Here is a 26,335-nt window from a genome sequence, read left to right as displayed (position 1 = left end):
CTGTCTTTTTTGCTCTGCGGTCCTTGCTCTGTCAGTCTTTGTGAAAGAATTCAGAGTCATAAGTGACTGCAGGACAAGCAAGAGAGGAGGGAGGGAGGACCTTATTAACGTGGAGACAGGCTATAAAGCCCTGGTAGTTGAAGTTATGCAGATTTAGGGACAGAAACACACAAGTAAACCAAAGGAATTTACGTAATAGAGAAGCAGACCCGATATTTCATGGGAATGTGGCGTGGTATAGAGAGAATCACAAATTCTGGGAAAAGGATTTTGTAAATGGATTTTGGATAACTGGCTTCAAGCCATATGGAGCAAAATAAAATCGGATCCTTACCTCCAGTACATTGAAAATCTAGATGGCAATGGTAAAATTATTTAGAGGGGGAAGTAAGATTTCATTATTAAGCTTAAAAAGTATTTACCATACAAAGAAAAGGTAGAAAGATTTTACTGTATCAAAACTGAAAATTTATGTTCAACCAGACATGATATAGATAAAATGAAAAGTTAGGTGATATCCTGGAAGAAAAAGTTTACAGTATTTAAAACATGGTGAAGCCAGATGTGGTGGCTCATGCTTGTAATCCCAGCATTCTGGAGGCTGAGACCCGCAGGATCGCGGTTCGCGGACAGCCTCAGCTACTTAGTGAGGCCCTCTGCAACTCAGTGAGACCCTGTCTCAAAACAAAGAATAAAAAATAGGGCAGGGGGTGTTGCCCGGAGGTAGAATGCCCCTGGGTTCCATCCCCAGACCCGCAAAACAAACAAACAAACAAAAAAAACCATAGTGAATAGGCAGCCTGCGCGGGGCGGGCGGGGCGGGCGGGGCGGGGCTGCCCGCGCTCCCGCTCTCGCGATGCCGCGGCGGCCGGTGCGCAGCGCGCGTGCGCGGCCCCTGGAACGCGGCCGCCGAGGGCCGGGCGCCATGTTGGCCGCGGGGGGCCGGCGGGGGAGCGCTTGAGGCGGCGGAGCGGACCGGCGGCCCGCAGCGGAGCCCGCCTCCCGCCGAGCGGGACATGAGCCGTGCGGCGGCCGCCGAGGGCGCGGTGGCGGGCCAGGGGCCCTGGCTGCGCCCGCGCTAGGCACCATGCCGTTCCCGGGGGCCGGCCCGGGGGCGCCGCCGCAGCTCTACGGCATCTCCTCCGCCATCAGCCTGGCCGCCCCCAAGGACACGGACCGCGAGCTCACGCAGAAGCTGATCGAGACCCTCCGGCCCTACGGGGTGTTCGAAGAAGAAGAGGAACTGCAGCGCAGGATTCTAATTTTGGAAAAATTAAATAATCTGGTGAAGGAGTGGATACGAGAAATCAGTGAAAGCAAGAGTCTCCCGCAAGCTGTGATTGAAAATGTTGGGGGCAAAATTTTTACATTCGGCTCTTACAGACTAGGCGTACACACGAAAGGCGCTGATATCGATGCGTTATGCGTTGCACCGAGACACGTGGATCGAAGCGATTTTTTCACCTCTTTTTACGATAAATTGAAACTACAGGAAGAAGTAAAAGATTTAAGGGCTGTCGAGGAGGCGTTTGTACCAGTTATCAAACTATGTTTTGATGGGATAGAGATTGATATTTTGTTTGCAAGATTAGCGTTGCCGACTATTCCAGAAGATTTGGACTTAAGAGATGATAGTCTGCTTAAAAATTTAGACATTCGATGCATAAGAAGCCTTAACGGCTGCCGGGTAACTGATGAAATTTTACATCTAGTGCCAAATATTGACAACTTCAGGTTAACCCTGAGAGCCATCAAATTGTGGGCCAAATGCCACAGTATCTATTCCAATATATTAGGTTTTCTTGGAGGTGTTTCTTGGGCTATGCTGGTAGCAAGAACTTGCCAGCTTTATCCGAATGCAATAGCATCAACCCTCGTACGTAAATTTTTCTTGGTGTTTTCTGAATGGGAGTGGCCAAATCCAGTGTTACTCAAAGAGCCGGAAGAGCGGAATCTCAATTTGCCTGTATGGGACCCAAGAGTAAACCCTAGTGATAGGTATCATCTTATGCCTATAATCACACCAGCCTACCCACAGCAGAACTCCACATACAATGTGTCTGTTTCAACCAGGATGGTCATGATTGAGGAGTTTAAGCAAGGACTTGCTATCACACATGAAATCTTGCTAAATAAGGCAGAATGGTCCAAACTTTTTGATGCTCCAAGCTTCTTTCAAAAGTACAAACATTATATTGTACTTCTGGCAAGTGCACCAACAGAGAAACAGCATCTAGAGTGGGTGGGCTTGGTGGAATCAAAGATCCGGATCCTGGTTGGGAGCCTGGAGAAGAATGAATTCATTACACTGGCACATGTGAACCCCCAGTCATTCCCAGCACCTAAGGAAAATCCCGACAAGGAAGAATTTCGCACCATGTGGGTAATTGGGTTAGTGTTAAAAAAGCCAGACAATTCTGAAATTCTCAGTATCGATCTTACCTATGATATTCAGTCATTCACAGATACAGTGTATAGGCAAGCAATAAATAGTAAGATGTTTGAGATGGATATGAAAATTGCTGCAATGCATTTAAGAAGGAAGGAACTTCATCAACTGCTTCCCAATCATGTTCTTCAGAGAAAGAAAGCTCATTCAACAGAAGGTGTAAGATTGACAGCCATAAATGACAGCAGCCTCCACATGCCCTTAGACAGTGAAAACAGCACATCTGTGCCTTCACCTACAGGCATTATGAAGACTGGCCCGTTGACTGACAGCCCTCAGGGCGGAAACAGTCCCGCCCTGGCTGTAATGGCAGCATCTGTAACCAACATGCAGGCTCCTGAAGTTTCCTTGCAACAAGTAAGCCCCAGTGAAAGCACAGGGGTCGTGTTGAGTGAAAGCATTCCTCAAACTTCCTTACAGCCTACTCTTTCTCCACCACCAAAGCCCACAGTCACCAGAGTTGTTTCTTCAACACATCTGGTCAACCATCCACCTAGACCTTCAGGAAATGCAGCAACAAACATACCTAACCCTATAGTAGGAGTGTAGAGGACATTCTCACCTTGTAAAGACAGAAGGACCAAGAAAACTTACACAGAAGGGCAGCAACTAGATAGAGAAGTACAGCTCAGAAACTATTCAGATAGAAGCTTCTTTGTTGGCTTCTCATTAAACATCCAGCACAGCTGTACCCAGTATCTGTTCTCCCTGCAGATCCTATTCCTATTATTGAGAATTCAGTAAAATGGATTGAATGGATAAAGACAACTGCCAAGGACCTTAAACAATATCCATAAACTTGACCTCTTGTCTTCAAATGCTAAAGAAGGAGAATGAGGACACCAGACTAGATATGGCTCAAAATAGATTTATATTCACTTGATAGCTTACTTTACTGGCCTAATCTTGAGCAGAAGTCCAGATTAGTATGTGAAGTTAAAAGTACCGTTAATGCCATTATTAATGCCAGATTTTTCATGTGTTAGCAACAATATTTTAAAGGACTACTACTATTCAGGAGAAAAAAACTCTCCATCTGTATTTATACCCATGACATCTGGACTGAATTTCTGTTCGATGTTTTTGAGAAATATTTGCAATACAAAATAGTGTCAGAATTTCTTATATTAATGATGCACTTTATATATTTTTTTAGTTAGGAACTAGAACTAATTTGAATTTTTCAACTTGGTGAATTTTAGTTTTTTTCTGAAGAGAATTCTTCACTATTAATCTTAAAATTATATGCCATTGTGCAGTGGTGTAATATACTAAAGAGAAAGCATAAAAATATATCTAGCTCAGTCCCTGTGAGATAGCTGCAACCCTTTAAAATGTCAACTCTTAGGTTATATATTTGCCTTCAAAAAGTAATTACTAAGTTTGGTTTTGGTGAGACATGACCAGGAAACATTGGTTTTTACCTGTAGAATAATTTTAGAAAATGTGTAATTAGCGATCAAACATTTTCTTTGAGCTAGCACAGTTTCATATTCTCTTGTCTTTGTCCTAAAACAAAAGACTTTTTGCTTTCCACCCTCTTCTTTTTGCTGTGTGCATAAGGTATGCTTTTTTTTTTAATTAAAACCCCAGAATATTAGTATTTCTAAACCATGCTGTGGAACCAACAATCTTGTAGCTACATGGCACAAAATACCAATTTTTGATTACATGGTTAATATTTTTGAGATTTGACTAAATATGCTTGTGAAATATGTCACTGATCTTGAATAGCCATTTGATCTCTACATAAGATAAATTTTATACATGCTGCAGAAATGCTTCATAGAAAAACTAATTTTCTATTTTAAATGTGCAGACAAAAAGGCAAAATTTTCTCTTAAGAATCTTAAACTAACTCTTATTTATAAACGATTTGCCAAAATTCATCAGTAAATTTTACATGTCATATGAAAATTTATAGAAAGCCCTTGACATAGTCAGCTTTCTGTTTTTTGTTTTATCCTATCAAAGATTAAAAGTATTTTTCCTTAAAAAAATTCCTTAAAGCAGCAGAACACCCATGTAAAAGAACCAGGAGGGACAAGAGATAGAGATGAATGAAAACTTGATCTTTCTTGATCTAGATATAGCAAACTTAACAGGTTTTCCAAGTAGCATGGTTCTGTCTTCCCCCCAACCACCCCAGCTGTGTTTCTTTCTCTCACCTGTGCATCCCCCCCCACCCCGTTAAACTGCAATTATTTAAACACCCTGTCTTTCTAGATAATTTTTCCAAAGTTGGAATATAATCTTTCTCCTTTTAGGACACGCAGTAATTGAGACTTTCTGATATCTAGTAAAAAATATTTCTGTTTATATCTTTTCCGTGTGCAGCAGTCACCTCACCCTTCCATGACAATAATAAATCAGGTGAAATGTGCACAGTATCTGAATTTGAATAGCTATGGTGTTTGGTCAGACTTTCCAGGCCAAATTTAGTCTTGTCATTTTGTTTATACATCGGAAAAAATTAGTTTATTAAATGGTCTGTGTAATTGTACCTGTTTCACCAAGCTGGAAACTTGGGACTTTTTAATTCTAGTTTTTATTACCTGAATATCAGACTATTTTTTCATGTGATGTACGTAGTGTCTCATGACTGGAGTTTGCTTTGTTATGTAGTATCTGTACTCCTTGTATTTTCAAGCACTATTTTGAAAACAGATAATGTATTTCTCCATTACAAAAACAAAAATAAAATGGCAAACAAAGTGAAACTAAAATACTGGACAATAATGTTTAAATCTGATGATAATTCAGATGTTCTCATGTTGTTCTAAAGAATAGTAGCAGCACTAATGAATTTCTCAACTAAGTCTAAAATGCATGGTATAATGTTAAGGGAAACAACGGTTAAAATTTCAAATCTTAATAAAGATTTAAGAAATGGCATTTAGACTTAATTTAAAAGAAGGCCGGAAAGAAAGGGAAAAATAGGGGGAAAGGGAATATAAGGTGGTAGAAGTGAAACCAAATGTATCCCTCAGTACAAGAAGTGGACCAAGCTTCTGGCTTCTGAACTAAAAGGCAGAGATTTTCAGATTCCGTGGAAAGAGTAAATCTGGCTGTGTGCTTTTTTTTTTTTTTTTTTCTTCTTTTTTTGTTTTTGGTAGTACTGGGGTTCCTGGAAACCCTTCTACCTCCGGGTTACACTCCCAGACCTCTTTTTATATTTTTATTTGGAAACAGGGTCTCTTAAGCCAGAGAGGCTGGCTTCGAACCTGAGCGATCCTCCTGTCTCTGTCTCCCAAGCGCGGGGATTACAAGCGTGTGCCACCACGCCCGGCTTGCTTTTTTATTTATGAGAGAGACATCCAAAATGTAAGGCATGAAAATGGGGGAAAAAAAAAAAAACTATGCTAATGAAAAGTCAAGGCCACTGCATCAATGATAGAAGGGATAACATACCAGGAAAATGGGATGGTTTATAGCTTCTTTAAACCTGGTAAATTAGCTTCAAGTATTAGAACAACAGCAGGATTAACAGGCATCACCAAATATATCATCAGAAAATTTAAAAACAGCTCTTTCATTAATTGAAAATAAGCAGACAAAAAGTAAAAGGGACATAGTCTTGGAACACAAACTAGTATAGTGGTTGGGGAACTTTTCCTATAAAGGGCCAGCTAGTAAATATTTTCAGCTTTGTGAGGCCATTGGTCTCTCTGTCACAACCACTTAACCTGCCTTGTAGAGTGAAAGCTGATGTAGACAATAGGTTAGCAGATGGCCAGGTCCGGATTTGTCACCCATCCCCCTGGCTATTGTTTGCCATCAGTGATCTTATGGATATTTATTATAGAAATGTCCACTAGGCAACTGGAAAATGTATCTAATTTTCAAGTAACTATTGGGCATGTATAGAAATACCCTCATGCTAGGTCAGAAAGTAATATTCAAAATATTTCAAAGTATTTGATTTATAGAACATGTTTTGTGATCTCAGTATTATAAGTTAGAAATCAAAAGAAATGACAGAGAAGAATTTCCTAATGAAGACACAATAAAATATTCATAAAAAGGGATAATACAATTAAGAGATCCTGTTCATCAGATAATTAATAGCAAACCAGGCATAATGGCACATATTTTTAATCCCAGTACTTAGGAGCCTGAGACGGGAGGATCTCAGGTTCCTGGCCAGCTTCAGCAACTTAGGCCATCTGCAGCTTAGACCCTGTTTTGACATAAAAGAATAAAATAGGACTGAGGGTATAGCTCAGAGGTAGAATGTCCCTGGGGTTCCACCCCCGGTACCGTGAACACATGCGTGCGCACACACACAAACACACAACAATTAACAGCAAAAAGTGAAAAGCTTGACGCATAGGCCATAAATTGGGAGAAGATTTGTTATACATAAAACTGAAACATGATTACTGTTCAGATTGTATTAAGGATGGCAAGAACTGAAGAAACTGACTGGAATGGCCCGGTTTTGTTTATTTGTTTGTTTTTGGGGTTTTTTTGGGGGGTGTGGGTAGCACTGGAGCTTGAACCTGAAGGCATTTTGCCTTCAAGCTATACACTTCACCTTTTTTAGTTTTCAGTGGAGTGTTGCTCAGTTGCTGAGGGTCTCACTAAATTGCTGATGCTGGACTTGAACCTGCAATCCTCCTGTCTCTGCCTCCCAAGTAGTAAGATTACAGGTGTGTGCCACCATGCCTGACTACGGCCCATGTTTTTTAGGTTGGGTGGTAAAAATAATGGTGTTCAATTTTTAAGTTATAAATGCTTTTACACGTGAGATATTTTATCATTTCCAAACCTATGCTAACATAATAGATTAAAAACCTCTTTATCAGGAGTTGCATCTGGCCAGGTAATAGCTTGAACACAATTCAGGTTTACTTTCTTTCCCATAACAGGTATTACGTTCAGGGCTGGTGAGGAGGCCTTCCTGTTCACCCCGGACCCAGGCTACTTCCACTTTTGTTCCTGTTCTAGTTCATGCCTCCAGCCTCAGGGTCTCCCCAGGTACAGGATGAATGGGGGGGGCACTGCCCTGTCATTTGCATTTAAGGCAGGAGATGGCAGAGGGGAAAAGGGGTCCCTGCACAGTGTCCTCCTGTGGAGCTCTCCTGCAGGTCCCAGTAGGAGCACCCCTCCTCTTTCACCAACTGCAGCTCCTTCGCGTGGCCATGCCTGCCTGCGAAGGACCCTGGAAACAAGGCAGTAGCCTTGGCTGGTGCCTGGCTCATCAGCGGCTTGGTGATAACTCTGCTAGAAAGGAGAGTGGACCATGGGAGGCAACGGCAGAGATTTACAAGTTCAGGAGTGCTTCTAAATAACTTCCCAAATGCCCCCAGCATCTTGAGGTCTGCGGGGGTACAATCACATCTCCCTTGTTCTTTGAATATTTGATTTTCTTTCTGCCTTAAAAAAGCTTGTGTTCAAATCAGGCGTGGTGGTGCACGCTTGTAATCCCAGTATTTGAGAGGCTGAGATAGGAGGATCGCGGTTCGTGGACAGCCTCAGATACTACTTAGTGAGGCCCTTTGCAACTCAGTGAGACCCTGTTTCAAAATAAAGAATAAAAAATAGGGCTGGAAAATAAAAAATAAAGAATAAAAAATAGGGCTGGGTGTGTAACTTGGAGGTTCCATTCCCAGTACAAAAAAAAAAAAAAAAGCTTGCTTTCAGGCGTGTCTCACCTGGGTAATTGGGTAAGCTCCCTTTTGATGAACTCACAGTAAACTGATTAGCAAATTTACATCTGCGAAAGTTTCCAAATAACAAAACATAGTCAGGAATGACATTATTTTCACAGGTCCCATTCATACTTAGGGGGACAGATTTTACAAGGTAAAGGTCATGGGAGCCACTTTCGAATTGGCCGCCGCCGCCAGCTTTCTGGGCCCCAATGATCCATGTCCGCATTCATATCAATACACACTCCCCACCCAGGTCCTCTAGGCTCGTCCTCTTCGGTCACCAAGTCCCAAACATCTAACTAACGTGCTGTGGGTGAGGTCTCCATCTGAGACCTGTGAGACAAAGGAGCCAGTTGTCTCCCTGCAGTCCCAGGTTGCATAGTGGGGCCGGCGGGGGTGGCAGAGATGGGCGTTTTGGTTCAGAAAGTGGAAGATTGCAGGGAAAAGGAGTCACTGGTCCAAAGCAGTTTTGAAATCCAGCTGGGAGACTCCAGTGAGGTTTCCAGGCCTGGGAGCACGTTTATTAGCTGGTAGGGTGAATATTCTTTTTTGGGGGGGAGGGTATTGTGGATTTAACCCAGGGTGAGGAGGAATTCTACTTCTGAGCTACACCCCTAGCCCTTTTTATTTTTAAACAGATTCTCACTAAGTTGCTGAAAGCCTTACCAAGTTGCTGAGGCTGGGCTCAAACTTGTGATCCACCTCTCTCAGCCTCCCAAGGACTGGGATTACAGGCATGCACCACCACACCCAGTTCTCTTCTTTCATTTCATATTCTCTGTCCCTTTCATTTGACACCAGCAGTGTTCTCCACTGATCGAATTTTCTCAAGACCCTCGTGGGCTGACTTGGACACAAGCCACATATACAGGTGTTCTAAGATAGTCCCTTCTCTGGTTACAGCCTCTGTGGTGGAAGGACAGTGCTCTCAAGCTTCCTGGAGGTCCTGGGAGGAAGTCCCTCAGACGCCCCTTCTCTCTTGCGGGGACCTCCTGTGTGTCTGACTCTGCCTCTCCATCCCACTGCAGAGGCCCGTGCAGGTACACACTCAGTGATTCCCTTGCCATGCTCTCTTGGCCCTTTCTGGCTTTTAGTGTCTCTGGTCCGTTGGGGAAGCTGAAGGTTTTTGGAGTCATCAGCTCTTTCCTCAATATATCTGTCTCCTTGCTTCTCACTATAAGCAACAGGAAGAAACCAACATCTTCTATGCTCTGCTTGGAAATCTTAGGTGTCATTTGTACCGCAGAACACATTTCCTCTTATCTCTCCTTCCTTCTTCCCTGCACCCTCATGATACTGGGGATTGAACCCAGGGCTTAGTACGTGCTAGGCAGGTACTCTCCCATGAGCTGCACCTTCAGCCTCTCAATTTCTCAGTCTCTCTCTCTTTCACTGCTGGAGATGGAACCCAGGGCCTTGCGCATACTAAGGGTGCTCTGAACATCTGAGCCACACCTTAGCCCCCAGGGCACATTTCTCTGAGGGGGGCTTACTTTATGTAATCTGCCTTCCTCAGTGTGAATGGGACCTGTAAAACTGACGTCATTACTGATTATGTTTTCTTATAAGGCAAAAGAAGTTTATACAGATATACATCAATTTACTAATCAGTTCATTTGGGTTCGTCAAGAGGGAGCTTATCCAGGTGAGTCACAGCTGAACATGAGCCTCCCAAGAACTGGGGTTATAGATGTATGCCTGATAACAAAAAATAAAATGGGGCCGAGCGTGGTGGCGCATACTTGTAATCCCAGCATTCAGGAGGCTAAGACTGGAGAATCACGGTTTGCGGACAGCCTCAGCTACTTAAGTGAGGCCCTTTGCAACATAGACCCTATTTCAAAATAAAGAATAAAATTAGGGCAGGGGGTGTAGCTCAGAGGTCTAATGCCCCTGGGTTCTATCCCCAGACCCGCCAGAAAAAAAAAAAACAAAATGGGGCTGAGGGTATACCTCAGAGGTAGAGTGCCCCTGGTTTCAGTCCCCAGTACTACTACTACTACTACTACTACTAATAATAATAATTATTATTATTATTATAATTATAATATTATTATATTATTACTATAAGAAGTAGTAGTAGTAAATGAAAAGGTTTGTGTTACAAGGCATGGTGGGTTGAAACAGAGTACTAAGTTGCATAGGGCCTCACTAAGTCGCTGAGAGGCTGGCTGAGAACCTGCAATCCTCCTGTCTCCGCCTCCCAAGTACTGGGATTACAAATGTGCACCACTGTCTGGCTAACACAGCCTTTTAAAAGCAGAAAGGAGCTGGGTGTGGTTGTGCGTTCCTATAATCTCAGTACTTGGGAGGCTGAGGTAGGATTATAGGTTTAAGACCAGCCCTAGAAAATTATTGAGATTCATCAATCAACAAGACCCTGTTTCAAAACAAAAATAAATAAATAAATAAATAAATAAATAAATAAATAGATAGATAGATAGGGCTGGGAGTGCAGCTCAGAGGTAGAATGTCCCTGAGTTCAGTCTCCAATACAAAAAAAAAAAAAGAAAAGAAAGGAAATCAAATATTTGTACACCCCAGAACACATTTCACATCTCCACACTTTCTGCTTGGATGTGACAAGGACCTTCCGTCCTCAGTTTCTAGAACACGCCCCTCACTTCCTTCTGAACTTTCGCTGGCAGCACATGTGTCCAGACTCCTGTTGCTCCCTAGATTTCTCTAGGGTGATTCAGGGCCGCGGTCTCACTTTTTCTCCTGTGCCCTGCCTGCACCTCCTTTCCCCTGGTCAAGGCATTCTGGGCTTTCTCCTTCCTGCTCCGTGTACTTCTAGCTCTGCCTGATTACCAATGCACCTGCCACATTTCAGATGGCTTTTTACAGCAGGGCCCTATTTCCCTGTGCAGCTTAAAACAACATACACTTATCATTTCACAGTGTCCATGGCCAGGATCTGGGCACAGAGTAGCAGAGTCCTTTGCTCAGGTCTCACACAGCCACGGTGCGGAGTCAGCCCCAGTTGTTGACAGAGTTTGGTTCCTCTGGGATGTAGGACTTTCTTTCTTGTGCTCTTGGCTAGGGGCCATTGCCTGATCCAGTGGCTGCTGGCAGGCCCTGGCTCTGGGACTGCTGGAGGGCTTCCCGACACAACCCCTTCTAGCCTTCAGATGTCTGTAGCTTCTTTTTTGTAACCAGCTGGTGAGAGCTTGGCATAGAAGGAACATGTGTTTAGGTTCAGCCCACTGGGTAATCTCCATTGGGTTTGCTGCTTTTTTTTTTTTTTTTTTTTTGGCACTGTGGATTGAACACAGGGGCATTCTACCTCTGAGTTACATCCCCAGCCCTATTTTATTTTTATTTAGAAACGGTCTAAGTTGATGAGAGCCTCACTACTTGCTGAGACTGTCCTCAAACCTAAGATCCTCCTATCTCAATTTCCTAAGTACTGGTATTACAGGCAGCAGAAAAAAAAAAAAAAAACTACAATTTAATCTAGGACACAATCCTTTCAGATTACTTTAGTCTTTTAGTTTTTATTTTTATTTTTTTTGTGGGTCTGGGGGTGGAACCCAGAGGCATTTGACCTCCGAGCTACACCCCCCTCTCCTATTTTTTATTCTTTATTTTGAAACCGGGTCTCACTGAGTTGCAGAGGGCCTCACTAAGTAGCTGAGGCTGTCCGTGAACTGCGATCCTCAGGTCTCAGCCTCCCGAATGCTGGGATTATAAGTGTGCGCCACCACGCCTGGCTCAGTCTTTTATTTTTGTACTTACAGAAAGAGCTCTATGCAATGCCGGGTGTGGTGGCGCACGCTTGTAATCCCCGCGCTTGGGAGGCAGAGACAGGAGGATCGCGCAGGTTCGAAGGGATTATAATAAGTGGTGTACCACCATGCCCAGCTGTTGCACATGGATTTTAACCTGTATTCGTTCTGTGCATAGAGGTATACGAGGGACATCGATTCAGAGCCCAAATCATGTTGGTGCAGAGCTGTCGGCACCACAGCGTGTACACAGCGCCATGCCCCTGTCCTCAAGATTGTTGGTGACATGGCATTGGTGCTTCCCTGCTGCCTGGATTTTCTCCCAGGCCTCAGGCACATGTTCTGCAAGCTTGCAGACAGCTGGACTGCCGTTCGTTCTTACGTTGTGGCTGGGACAGTGCAGATCTGCCCTCGGGAGCAACAGCCACATTCTCACATCATAGCCACTGCCTGCTGATGTGCCACACAAAGATAGGATGCTCCCAGGTTAGTGTCAGACTGTAAAAAAGAAAAGAGTGAGTCTAGAAACTGATGAAACAGTTCCCACTGATGTGCTCATTCGCTCATTCTATCGGATTGAAAAACACAGCCTTTGTAAAAAAAAAAAAAAAGATTTTCACTGGAGTTATGTGTGTGCACAGTTAAACAATACTTTCTCATTGCTAATTAAAACAAAAACAAAACAGTAGAGCCCTGCCAGCCCTTCCTTCTTCCCAGTTTTGCTGTCCCCAGAGGCCAAAACTATTTTTTTTTTTTTTGGCATTTAATTCCAGATTTTTAAATGACAAATTTATCCTACTACTTCTTATTTTTGAAACTTCAGGCATTACCTAGTGACTTCCCAGATAAGTAAAAAATGAGAATTTGGCCTTTCAAAATCAACACACACACACGCATGCACATGCCATCCTGTCCCCATTGCCGTCTCCTTTCAGTGTAGTCAGTTTTGTAGTAAAAAATCAGGGTTTGGGGCCAGGCATGGTGGCGCACGCTTGTAATCCCCACGCTTGGGAGGCAGAGACAGGAGGATCACACAGGTTCAAAGCCAGCCTGAGCTACTTAGTGAGGCTCTCAGCAACTTAGTGAGACCCTGTTTCCATAAAATATATAAAAAAAAAAAGGTCTGGGAGTATAGCCCAGAGGTAGAAAGCCTCTGGGTTCCACCCCCAGCACCACCAAAAAAAAAAAAAAAAAAAAAAAAAATCAGGGTTTTGTTTTTTTATGACCACATGCAGCTTTCCACCGCTGAAGATTGGTATGTGCACAGACCACTCTCCCTTCCTGTCTGACTTAGTTTTCTTTGTTATTAATGAATCATTCTTGTTCACTCATTATTTTCCTTGGTTCTTGCCACTGATATAATATTCTCTCTCTGCCAATCCTCCAACCTCTTTTCCAGATGTTCAAGTCCTGTGTGTGTGTGTGTGTGTGTGTGTGTGTGTGTGTGTGTGTGTGTGTGTTGCTGGGGATAGAACCAAGGGGCATTCTCTCTCAAATCTACCACCAGCCCTATTTTTTTTCTTATTCTTTCTTTATTTTGAAACGGTCTCAATAAGTTTTGGAGGACCTCACTAAATTGCGGAGGCTGGACGGACACAACCTGCGGTCCTCCTGTCTCAGCCTCCCAGGCACTAGGATTAGAGGTGCTTGCCACCACACCTGACTGGATATTTTAACAGTATCAGCTTCAGAGACTGCTTTCTTGTTTTTCTTAGGCAGGGACTTCATGACTTAAGGAAATTTAGATATCTGCTCTATTTTTAAAACTTGTATTTTAAGAGAGAATTTATAAGCCATAAGATTTATCTGTCTTAGTGTACAATTCAGGGAATTTTTAGAAAATTTACAGAATTGTGCGGTCATCACCACAGCCCAGCCACAGAACATTTTTATTACCACCACGACCACCACCACCAGCAAATCTCTTGAAGGCTAGAGTGCAGGTCAGTGGCAGAGCGCTTGCCTAGCATGCACAAGGCCCTGGATTCTGTCTCTGGCACTGTAAAAAAAGACCCTGTGCCTGCTTGTAGTCCAGCTGTTCCCAGCCCCAACTCCAGACAACCACCACCGAGTTTTCTGGCTCTATGTGTGTGTATATGTGTTGCATCTGGCTTTTTTCTCTCATGTAATGGTTTGAGTTCCATCAGTACTTGTTCCCTTTTACTGCTGGATATAGCCCACCGTGGGATACAGTGCATTCTGTCCATCCTTTCTCCAGTTGATGGCCATTTGGATTATTTCCCCTCTTTGACCATCATGCTACTGTGGACTGAACTCAGGGCATTCTACCTCTGACCTACACCTCCAGCCTGATTTTGCTATTTTTAAAATTTTTAAACAGGGTCTTGCTTAGTTGCTGAGGCTGGCCTTGAACCTACGATCCTCTTTTCTCAGCCTTCCAAGTACTGGGATTACAGGCCTGTTTTACCACCCCTGGTGGGATGTTTTTATTTCTTTTGGATGTATATGTAGGAGTGGAATTACTGGGTCATAAAGTAAATTTCTGCTTACTTTTTTTTTTTTTTTTTTGCAGTACTGAGGTTGGAACCCAGGGGCATTCTACCTTGGAGCCACATGCCCAGCCCTATTTACAGTACTAGGGATGGAACCCAGGGGCATTCTACCTCTGAGTTACACCCCAGCCCTATTTTTTATTCTTTATTTTGAAACAGGGTCTCACTGAGTCGCAAAGGGCCTCACTAAGTAGCTGAGGCTGTCCGTGAACCGCGATCCTCCGGTCTCAGCTTCCCTAATGCTGGGATGACAAGCGTGCGCCACCACGCCCGGCTGATGCTTACATTTTAAAAGACTGACACACTTTCCAAAATGACTGCACCGTTTTGCATTCCTACTGGCAGCGTAAGAAAGTCTCAGCCTCTCCAGGTCCTCGTTATTGTTTACCTTTTGGACTATCACCATGGCAGTGAGTGTGAAGCACTCTCTTCTTGTGGTTTTAATTTGCATTTCCCAGATGACTAATGATGTTGAGCTCTTTAAAAAAAAAAAAAAAAAAAATATATATATATATATATATATATATATATATATATATATATATATATATATATATATATATATTGGGGGTTTGAATCCAGGGACACTCTAGCTTAAAACTAAATCCCTAGACCATTAAAAAAAAATTTTTTTTTCATATTGAAATAGGCTCTCACTAAGTTGCTGAGGGTCTTGATAAATGGGTGAGGCTGGTCTGGAACCGGCCATCCCCCTGGACTGGGATTACCTGTGCGCCTGGGGTGTTGTGATTTGCACAAGGAATCTGAGCATCCCTCCCATGTCTGTTAGCTCTTTGCAACGGGGGCTTCTTTGAATTGTCCTCTTCTATTCTTGGCCCATTTTCTGTTAGTTTGAGAGGTTTGGTGTGTTTTTAATTTGTTTTACTTTCATCCATTTGGCTATTTGCTAGCATCTTTCTTTGTTGTGGCTTTTGTGAGGCCCCTGACTGGTTGCCTCTGAGCTTGGTGGAGAGAGACATGAGAGCTGGGAAGGGACAGGTTGCAGACAAGAAGTCCGCTGGTGAAGAGTAGCCTCTTCTCCCCGTCTTGACCGGCCTCCCTGCCCCACCAGAGCCCCAGCCACTGTTTTAGAGTCCCTGCTCTGCCAACCCCAGGCTGCTTGGCGGATGGCCTGGGGCATGTGACAGTGGTGCCTATTTTTTTGGTAAAATCAAATGAGGGTTCTGAAGGGAATAGAAATGTGGGCTGGGAAGGCCTCCAGTGGGCTCCGGTCACCCCTGCGGTCCCCTTCTTGAGAAGGGCCTGCTGGCGCCTGGGGTGACCGAGCCTCTTGGGTGGCAGGGGCTCTCTGTGCTCTCCACTTGTTTGACCCTTGGAGTCTCTGATCAGAGCCCGAGGTGGGCTGAGTCAATCCCCACACTCAGACGCTGAAGCCTTAACTCCCACTCCCTCAGAATGCAACAGCTAGGAATAGGCTCTTTAAAGAGGAAACTAAGGTAAAATGAGGTCGCTAGGGTGGGTGCTCTTCAGAATGACTCGTGCCCTTATAAGAAGAGGTGATGAAGACAGACACACGTGAGGGAAGACCACGTGAGAGCACAGGGAGAAGGTGCCTCCTACAGCCAGCAGGGGCCCAGGAAGAGCCAGCACTGGCCACGCCTCGAAGGCTCTATGGCGGCCTCGGCTGCCCAGGCTGGGGATTTTCATGACAGTCTTAGGAAAGGATTACAAAGCCTTCTACCTGACACCATGGTCATAAGTATGTACACACACACACACACACACACACACACACACACACACACACACACGTAAAGGTTCCGAAAAATTCCAGCAAGTCAGAATGAATCTAAAAAGTGGAGAAGTGGAGGGCTTTTTTTTTTTTTTATGGTACTGGGACATCTACCTATGAGCTACACACCCAGCCCTATTTTTTTATTCTTTTATTTTGAAACAGGGTCTAAGTTGTGGAGGACCTCACTAAGTAGCTGAAGCTGGCTGCAAACCTGCGACCCTTCTGTTTCAGCCTCCCAAATGCTGGTGTGCCACCATGCCCAGCTACACCCAGTAATGTCTACTTTTGATGTAATAATTTCTTGCCTTCTGCTCCGAGTTTAATTTCCTTTTTTAGTTTAGATTCTTAATATTTGATTAACTCATTTTTTTCTTCTAATATGCTTGCTTGTAAAACATAGCTTGCCTTCCAAATTTTGCTTTAGCTTTGTTATGGGAGATTAGATGATTCTGAGGAGACAAGAGGAGGAGGAGGAGGAGGAGGAGGAGGAGGAGGAGGAGGAGGAGGAGGAGGAGGAGGAGGAGGAGGAATTTTCAGCATGTGTCAGAGACATAGAGGTTTATTTAGGAATATAAGATCTGGGCACAGTTGTGCACGCCTGTGATTCCAGTACTTAGAAGGCTGAGATAGGAGGATCATAGGAGGGTCGTAGAGAGACTTTTAACAATTTAGTGAGACCCTTTCAAAAATAAAAAATAAAACAGAGCAGGGGATGTATCTTGGAGATAGAATGCACGTGGGTTAAATCCCCAGCACGAGAGAGAGAGAGAGAGAGAGAGAGAGAGAGAGAGAGAGAGAGAGAGAGAGAAGAAAAGCAAGAAATACACATTCAAGGGAAAAGGCAGGCCATCTCAAGAGAGCTGCATTTTAGGGGTTTATGACTCTTCTTTGAAAGGAAGCTGGTGAAAGGTGGGTGTGGGAAAGTGTGTGAGAATGGCCTCCTGCCCGTGGTCACAGGACTTTAGAGCGGCCTGGTCATGTTCTGGATCCTCAGGCTGGTTGTGCTCAGCGTTGTCGGATCGATAGATAAGCTGGAAAGTCCCCAAATTATAGACCTGTATCATATTATTCTTAAACTATTGATTGGTGGGCAATTTTCATAAGTGAGTGAGTTTCAATAACTAAGGTCTGGAGTGAAGATTTGTACATTTCCCAGAAATTTGGGAGGGCCGGGTCTGGGAGAGAAAACTGGCTGGGGAGGGAGAGTAAAAGAACTTCAGCATGGCTTTCATCGTGAAGTCGTGTTTTCCTGGTCTTTCCTTCATCCTACCTCAGGTTCATTTGAAAAGTATTGATAAGTAGTAAGTTTGTTATCACTTAATAATAAATATTCCCTAGAATATTTAGAATATATTTTAATGGAAACATTTGATAGTATTAAAATTATCTTTTTCTAGTTTTTTTTTTTTTGATGGTACTGGGGATGGAACCCAGGGGCCTTCTACCTCTGGGCTTCACTCCCAGACCTACTTTATATTTTATTTGGAAACAGGGTCTCTTAAGCCAGCTGAGGCTGACTTCGAACCTATGTGATCGTCCTGCCTCAGCCTCCCAAGGGCAGGGATTACAAGCGTGCCCCACCATGCTGGGCTGCTTCCTTTGTTTTTAAATACCATTTTCTCTTGCATCTTTATGTGTGTGTGGGGGTGGTCTGGGTGTGTGTGGGTGTGTGTGGTGGTGGTGGGGGGTGGAACCCAGGGGCTTTTCTACCTCTGGGCTATACTCCCAGACCTCTTTTATACTTTATTTGGAAACAGGGTCTTACTAAGTTGCTGAGAGCCTCACTAAGTAGCTGGCTCCGAACCGTGTGATCCTCCTGTCTCAGCCTCCCAAGCGCGGGGATTCAAGCGCGGCCACCACGCCTGGCTCTGTGGTTTCTTTTTAATGTTCTTGGAGTGTGTTTTTTCACATTTACTCCTTCAGCCCCTGTGGCATCCTCCCCATGGCGAGTGTGAGGCCGTGATGCATTTTTCCATGCGCACACGGAGTTGAGCCAACACAATGGTTGAGAAGACCGTCCTTTTGTGCATGGCAGGTCCTGTTTCAGGCCTGCATTCTCTTCCACTAATGTGTTTATCCTTACAGCAGTGCCGCCCTCTCCCAGTCCCTGTAGCTCCTGATGAATTAGCTGTCTGCTAATTCATGTCCTCCAGCTGGAGAGCAACACAATCAAAATTCCTTGGCGCTTTGCAGAGTCTTATACATTTTATTATTTTACACATGCACACACATCTTGCACTTTTTTAAAATTTTTTTGTGGTACTGGGGTTCCTGGAAGCCCTTCTACCTCCGGGCTACACTTCCAGACCTATTTTATATATATTTTTGGAAACAGGGTCTCTTAAGCCAGCGCGGCTGGCTTCGAACCTGCACGATCCTCCTGTCTCCGCCTCCCAAGCGCAGGGATTACAAGCGTGCGCCACCACGCCCGGCTTATTTTTTATTTTGAAAGAGCATCTCACTAAGTTGTTGGGGCTGGCCTCAAACCTGTGATCCTCCTATCTCAGCCTCCCAAGTACCGGGATCGCAGGCGTGCACTACCATGCCAGGCTTTTTTTTTTTCCCCTAGCACTTGGGGTTGAACCCAGGGCCTCGTGCATATTAGTCAAGTGTTCTACCATGGAGCCCAAGGAAGTGACGTCTTAACAGCCATTCTTCAGAGACCCCTGCCTTCATCAGTTTTCTTTTTTTTTTCCTTCTGTCAACAGTGTTGTGTAGTTTTCAGCATTAGTGATCTTGCACTTGCTGTATTGGTTATTACATGGTGGTTTTATGTTTCTAATACTACTGTAAATGGTATAATTTTTAACATACTCTCTTTCTCTTAGTTTCTAATATTTAAAAACATGATTGAATCTTGAAGATTTACTATATCTAGTCACCTTGCTAAATTCACTTGTTAATTTGAATACAGTCACATTGTCTGAAAAATAATTATGGCTTAATTTCCTCCTTTTCTTTCTTTCCTTCTTCCTTCCTTCCTTCCTTCCTTCCTTCCTTCCTTTCTTTCTTTTTCTTTTTTTGTGGCACTGAGAATGGAACCCAGGGGCCTTCTATCTCCTGGCTATACTCCCAGACCTATTTTGTATTTTATTTGGAAACAGCGTCTCACTATGATGTTGAGAGCCTCACTAGGTAGCTGAGGCTGGCTTTGAACCTGTGTGATCCTCCTGTCTCAGCCTCCAAGTGCTGGGATTACAAGCGTGCGCCACCACGCCCGGCAATTTTCTCCTTTCCGATCCTTACACATTTCACTTGTTTTTCTTCCTTACTGTGCCGGCTGGGACCCTCAGCACAGTGTTGAGTAGATGTGGTTATAGCAGGCTCCTTGCCTGGCTCCTGGTTGGAGAGCAAAGGTTTCTGTATATCCTCCCCTTCCCTTCCCTTTCTTCTTTTCTGAGATAAGGTCTCCCTAAATTGTCCAAACTGGCCTCGAACCTGTGATCCTTCACTTCAGCTTCCCAAATACTAGGATTACAGTTGCATGCAACCACGCCCTGCTCTGTAGACTTTTTTTTTTTTTTTAGAATTTTTCTCTACTGATCTAATTGGTCCTAAAGGCTAGGCGACTGTGTTCCCACCCAGATGGAGTCCTTCCCCAGGGCTCAGAGTGAGAGGGAACTAGAGCAGCCTGCGAGTGCCTGGAATCAGGTGGGCTGTGCAGCAGGGAGGTGCTTACCACTTGCCATGGATTGTTCTTGCTACATTTTAAGTGATTTTGCTTCGAGGCTTACAGGATTGACAAGAGCTCCTTGCCTTTGCTAACTTAGAAAAGGGTCTTTCCAGCCTAAAGGAGACTTGTGAAGCCTCCTTATCTTAGTATCCCCAGCTGTTACCAGGGATCACTTTAAAATAAGCTCATTTCTCCCAGTATTAGCAAAACTCCCAGGCACAGGAACTCCACATCACCCATGTCTCTGACCACAAGTGGCTGTGTCTGAGGCCCCGCTAGGGGCACAGATGTGACTCCTGGCTGTATATATTGTCGTCAGCTCTTAAGTCGGGAGGGGAGACCTGCAGAGGTCCACAGAGGAACTCGGTGACGTTCAGGAAGAGCTGTGTTTTTCTTTCCACGGCTGTCTGAAGCCAGAGCAGCATCATGGCAGCTCTGACGACTGTTTCTAGCTGTTGTCAAAACGAATGCCGCTCCTGATCCACATAGTCTCCACGGGGAGAGGGTACGTTAGTCACCGCTTCTTGTGGCGGGGACCAGAGGGGACGTAGGAAAACACCGCGTGGCCCCGGCTGTCATCCCACTCCTTCCTCCAGGAGCGTCCACTCAGGAGCTGGGGAGCCAGGATCCTGGCGGGGCAGGAGTGTCCTGGGTAGGTAGGTGAGGCCGAGGCTCCTGCTGGAGTGCTCCCCAAGGGAGCCCCAGTGCCAGCCCACCTCTGTCACAGCCTCGGGCTCCCACCTCCTGCTCCTTCCCAGCTCCAGGGTCAAAGAGGCTTCCTCCCAGGCGGGCTGTTTGCTCAGCTGTGCTTTATTTAGTGGCGTCAGGGTCTGTCCTGGTATATCGTGTTCTCAGAATGTGGGAAAGTGTTCACTTTGTCTGGTCTGGGGCAGTGTATTAGCAAATGTTGAGGGCAAGGCGAGCCCCCAGTGTGTCCTCCAAGGAACAGCCAAAGTCCCTCAGTGTGACCGGGCAGCCTCCCCAGATCCCAGTTACCCAGACCCTCTCATTCCTGCGCTGGGCAGTTTTCCTGCGTCTACACCTGAGAAGCAGATGAATGAGGGGGATCGAGAGAGAACTAAGTCTGCCTGTTTTCTCTATTTGGGGCAGGAGAAATGTCCTGGCAGTGGTTCCAGAACCTTCCAGAGGGCTTTTACAAATTTCTGAGTGTTTCTTGGACCCACCAAATGAGAACCTCTGACCCATGGAACCTGGTCACGCCAGAGCACGAGGAGCAGGAGATTCCTCGGGAATCCTGAAGAAAATGGAGATGTGAGAAGCAGAGCTGGCCATGGCTAAAACCAGGGGCCTGGGGGAAAGTGAAGAAGTGGCCGCATTCTGTCTCCCCACCTTGGGCTCTGCCTCCTTCAGCCATGGCAAGCTTAAATTGCAACGTCTTTGACTGCCTTCCTTGGTCACACGACATTGGGTCTGAAGACTTTGACAGCCCTGTCCTGTGTCCAGCAAGAGTGCCACGTGACACTGTCAATGGTTCCTGGGTCACTTGTGAGGAACGCTGGCCACCTCCCACTCAACCCAGGAGAGACGTGGGGAGGTCTCTGGTTGTGGCTTAGGTAACTCTGTGGTGCTGAGGCCGTGGGTAACAGTGACCTTGTGGCTGCAGGTCTTTTTCCAAGAACCTGGGGAGCTACAGGGCTTTAGAGCTGGCCCCCTGACCCACAGCCCTGGGCCTCATTTCAGGCTGGGACAGGTCACAAAGTCACGTGCAATGGAGAGACATGGAAGATTTCTGTGATTGTTATTTTAAGAAAAGCTCTTGAAAGCCAGGTGTGATGGTGCAGACCTGTAATTCCAGTACTTGGGAGGCTGAGACAGGAGGGTCACAGGCTTGAGGATAGCCTCAGTAACTTGCTGAAACCCTCAGCAACTTAGTGAGACCCTGTTTCAAAACAAAATAGGGCTGGTGTGTACTCAGAGGTGGGTACCCCTGGGTTCAGTCCCTACTACCATAATAAAATAAAAGCACAAAGAACCAATTACATTTAACTGACACCAGGATATTGGCCTCCCGGAGCTGATAGGTAGACCTTGTGTCACATTTACTTAGAGTTTTCAAAATTAAAATAAGAAGAGCATGACCAAGTTATCATGCATTTATTATACATTCATATAATGTGCATTCTGTCAAGTACAACACCTTTATTGCAGCATGTGAAGCCGCAGTCCTCTCCTCCCTGCACCTGTGAGCACAGCTCTGTGGAGAATGTTCCATGCCTTTACTATTTACAAAAAAAAAAAGAGCCGGACGTGGTGGCGCACGCTTGTAATCCCAGTACTTGGTGGGCTGAGACAGGAGGATATTGGGTTCGAAGCCAGCCCCGACAACTTAGCGAGGCTCTCTGCAACTTAGTGAGACCCTGTTTCCACATAAGAAATAAAATCAGGCTGGAGGCTTAGCTCAGAGGTAAAATGCCTCTGTGTTCAATCCCATGCCACACAAAAAAATTAAAAATTAGAAAAAACAATGCTGGCGAGGATGTGGAGAAGTGGGAACTCTAAGACATTGTTGGTGGGATTGCAAATTAGTGCAACCACTTTGGAAAACAGTATGGAGAATCCTCAGAAGAATGGGAACAAATCTACCATTTGATCCAGCAATACCACTGTTGGGTATCTACCCAAAAGAAAAGAAACCAAACTACCAAACTAATGCATGTGTATCTATGTTCATAGCTGCACAGTTCACCATAGCCAAACTATGGAACCAGCCAAGATGTCCATCAACAGATGAATGGATTACAAAACTGTGGGATATGTACACAATGGAATTTTACTCAGCCATCAAAAAAAACTCAATTACATCATTTTCAGGGAAATGGATGGAACTGGAGGACATTATGCTAAGTGAGATTAGTCAGGCACAGAAAATAAGAAATCGGATGCTTTCCCTAATATGTGAGAGTTAGGGAGAAAAGAGGAGCAAACAAGACAACCTAAAGGAGGAGAAAGGAGGGGGGAATAGGAAAATCTCTAAAGCTCACAATGTACTTAAACATATCGAAGTCAATCACTAAGCCAAGCAAGGGAGGGAGGGACGGGGAGGGAATGGGGTGGGATTTGGGTAGGGGTTAAATCAGCGATGAGTACATGTTTGTACACACAAGTTTTTTACCCCAATAAGTTGTATGAATATAATGCACCAATAAAAAAAAATTTAAAAAAAAAAGAAAAAACAACAACAGTGTTACAGGACTGTGCCGATACAAGGCCCAGGCCTGTGTGTGCACGTGTGTGCCCACGTGTCCTTTGGCTGTTCTTCGGCAGGGAACTGAGAAAGAAGAAAATTGCTGTCCACACAGCCTGTGCCATGCTGGTGGAGCTGCCTTCCACGGCCTCACCTGCCCTTGGGGGTCCCAACACACCCATGGCCCTAATGCAGTCATGACCCTGGCTGCTCAGAGCGAAGGCCTCACCCAGAACCACAGAGCCACCCAGAAGCAGGGAAGCAGACCCTTGGAGTGGGCTGTAAGCGTGAACATCAGTTCTGACATGAGTGGCTGGTTAGACAGGGTGGGTCAGAGAGCCAGGCCCCAGGAGGAGGTCATCTGAGCATAGAGTCCGGGTCCCTGTCTGGAGGAGCAAGGTCCAGTCAGCTGTGAGCCTCTGCCTGGGACAGCAGCCCCAGGGGACGCTGGCCTGGAACGTTCTGTGGGCTGGCCAGAGCCAGGCCCTCTGGGAGGCCCTGGGAAGGAAGATAGGAGGAGAGGCAGGCCTGCTCTGCAAGGTTGTGCAAGGGATGCCCTCTCCTGTGACCCTGGGGGGTGGGGGACGCAGGGGGCTGGAGCTGTGTTTTGTTTTCTTGCAGGCTGGCCAGGCTGAGGGGCTCTGCTGTTCTTGCAGGAGTGTGGCAGGTGGCGGGAGGGGGGAGTGATGAGAAGGGAGGGGCTCCAGCCCCACCTTCTGGGCACCTGCTCTGAGCACTGGGCCAGCTCTGCAGCAGGCGCAGAGGGCACTGCGGTTGGCCGGCCTCCCAGCCAGCAGGCTGTAGAAGCACAGCAGGCGGCCTTCTGGAAGGACGGGCAGGGCCCGGAGGCTCCCAGGAAGGTGCGCCGGCCTGCCCGCCTCCATTCCTCTGCTTTTTGTCTGGCATTGTTTGTTATGGCTGAAGAAAAGGCCGACATAGATGGGGACAGGGCTGGAGGGGACTCAGCAGAGGCTGGGGACGAAAGCGCAGGGCCAGCTGGGAGCTCTGTGTGGTCCCCTGGGCTCCATCCAGCCTGCTGTCAGCTTTCCCAGCGGAGAACGCTTCCTGCATTAGTGAGCATGAGACTTTTAGTCTTTTATGGGGTGTGTGTTATTTCCAGGCTGTGCATGCACATGCTTTTGTGTTCGTGTATGCATGTATCCATGCATGTATTCATGGGTGTATATACGTATGTGCTTATGTTTGTATGCCTGTGTGTTGTGCATGTGAACATGCAATGCAGTGTTTGTGTGTGCTTATGAGTATGTGTCCATGCATGTGTTTGTGTACATACAGACCACATGTGTGCACATGTGTGTGCATGCGTGTCTTTGTAGGCGTGTGTGTTGTGTGTGTGCTGTGTGTTGTGTGCATGTATGTGCCTTGTGTATATGTATTTGGGTGCATGTTGTGTGTGTTGTGTGTGTGCTTGCTCGGGTGTCCAAGGCGACCTCAGGAAGGTAGTGACCGTGCTGTCACAGAAGCCGACCACAGGACGCTGTGGCAGGTGGAGTGCCTCCTCCTGCAGCAAGGCTCTGTCTCCTCCAGTCAGAACACCCGGTCACCGGGGAGGGTCAGCCTGGCACACAGATGGGCTGGGAGGACAGGCTCTGGGGTGGCGTGTTGACCTGGGGGGCGATGCTGTGAGGTGTTTGAAGGTTTGATACCAAGGGCCATGGCGTGGGCTAGGTGTCCCTGGGAGTCACAGGACATGAACAGCTAGGCTGCCTTCTTGTGACTGCCCTGGGGGAGCGCCTCGGTGCCAGTGCTGGCTGGCCTTTCAGAGGACATGGCCAGTGGATTGAGTCCTTGAGCCTTCCCCAGACCTGCCTTGACCAAGCAGTGACAGGTGTCAAGAGTAGAGATGGGGCCGGGCGTGGTGGCGCACGCTTGTCATCCCCGCGCTTGGGAGGCTGAGGCAGGAGAATTGCGCAGGTTCAGAGCCAGCCTTGCTGGCTTAAGAGACCCTGTTTCCAAATAAAAATATAAAAAATTAGGTCTGGGAGTGTAACCCGGAGGTAGAAAGGTTCCCAGGAACCCCAGTACCACAAAAAATTAATAAATAAAGTTAAAAAAAAAGAAAAAAAAAGAGTAGAGATGGTCACAGTGACACTTCAGCCTATTTACTCGCGTTGATTCTGTTTCAGGGATAAATGCCCAGGCCCGGAGGCTGCAACGGATCCGGGCCAAAGGAACCCCAGCCCTGGCCCCCGGGGCTGACCGGAGCTCCCCTCCACCCCGGCTGCGCCGCACAGTCAGCGAGACCAGCCTGAGCCCAGCCACCACCCTGCCTGACGCCGTCCAGGGCCCAGAGGAGCCCGGCCAGGACGCCATGCGCTACTCCCTGTACCAGTCCCCGCACCTGCTGCTCCTGCAGGGCTACAACCAGCAGCACGTGAGCGCCTGTCCTGACACCCTGCTCCACCGGCCCCAGCTTGGCCCAGGCCTCCGAAGCCCTTGCGGCTGCAGTCCCCTCTGGCTGGGAGGAGGCTGTGGAGGTGGTGGGGTGCCCAGACCTGCTCCCCTGTCCAGTCTTTGGAAGGAGGGAGAAGGCCATCACTGACCTGGTCCTAGAGGGGTCTTCCCTGGGCCCCAGGCCCCTGCATGGAGAATGCTTTCCAGATTGTTCCCCAGGCAGGCCTTGGGGAAGGCCAGGTGACCGGCAGCCTGCCCTTTCCAGGTGATGGTGGATGCTGAGTCATGGCTGGGTGGCTGTGTTCTCCAAGGAGACGCTAGGAAAGGCTGCACGGCCCCTCCACCCTTGGAGCCATTTGTCACCGCCCTGCGCAGGCGCGTGGCTGGAGAGAGCTGGCCTTAGCTCCTGCACGCTCACCGCGAGTCTCTTGCTCGCTCGCTGGCTCTCCCTGCCTGTGCTTCCCTTCCTCCCACTCTGCCCGTGAGCACTTTCCAGGGCTCAGTCTTAGACACCCTCGCTGAGCCAGGTGGTTGGCAGTGGCACCTGCACAGTGCAGTGTGGATGGCCGCAGGTGTTGGCGGTCCTTGGACCATGGCTGTCATGTTGTATGTATGTGTATTCATGAGTTTACCCATGTATGTGCTCATGTTTGTGTGCATGTGAACGTGCAGTACAGTTTGTGTGTGTTTATAGGCGTGTGCCTTGGAGCCAGGTGTGGTGGGTGGTGCACACCTGTAATCTCAGTTCTTGGGATTGTAGGTTCAACTTAACCTTGTAATATCAACTTAGTAAGACCCTTGGCAATTTAGAAAGACCCTGATACAAGATTTTAAAAATAAATAATAGAGCTGAGAAGAAGAATGTCCATGGGTTCAGTGCCTAGTAACAAAACAAAACAAAACAAAACAAAACTGGCTTTAGTTTGCAGGTCAGCCGCC

General features: G+C 46.4%; 2 protein-coding genes across 3 annotated transcripts in view; both read left to right on the top strand.

Annotated features, from left to right (window-relative positions):
* Window positions 1-26,335, top strand: part of RADIL (Rap associating with DIL domain) — a gene marked incomplete at both ends in the record, with an annotated part of 64,996 nt that overhangs the window by 10,518 nt on the left and 28,143 nt on the right. For both annotated transcript variants that reach the window (XM_080704604.1, XM_080704603.1), the window contains one exon: window positions 25,129-25,376. In XM_080704604.1, coding sequence (XP_080560730.1) covers window positions 25,129-25,376 — 248 coding nt within the window. The remainder of the gene's footprint in view (window positions 1-25,128; window positions 25,377-26,335) is intronic.
* On the top strand, window positions 1,088-2,987 carry PAPOLB (poly(A) polymerase beta; the record flags this gene model as incomplete). Its single annotated transcript, XM_080702846.1, is given in 2 exon segments — window positions 1,088-2,944; window positions 2,946-2,987. Coding segments are annotated over 2 exon segments (1,899 nt in total).

Source organism: Muscardinus avellanarius (assembly GCF_963383645.1).
Source record: "Muscardinus avellanarius genome assembly, chromosome: 10".
Classification (NCBI taxonomy): domain Eukaryota; kingdom Metazoa; phylum Chordata; class Mammalia; order Rodentia; family Gliridae; genus Muscardinus; species Muscardinus avellanarius.
Note: the sequence above shows the minus strand (reverse complement) of the source record. Positions and strands in the feature narration are given on the sequence as shown.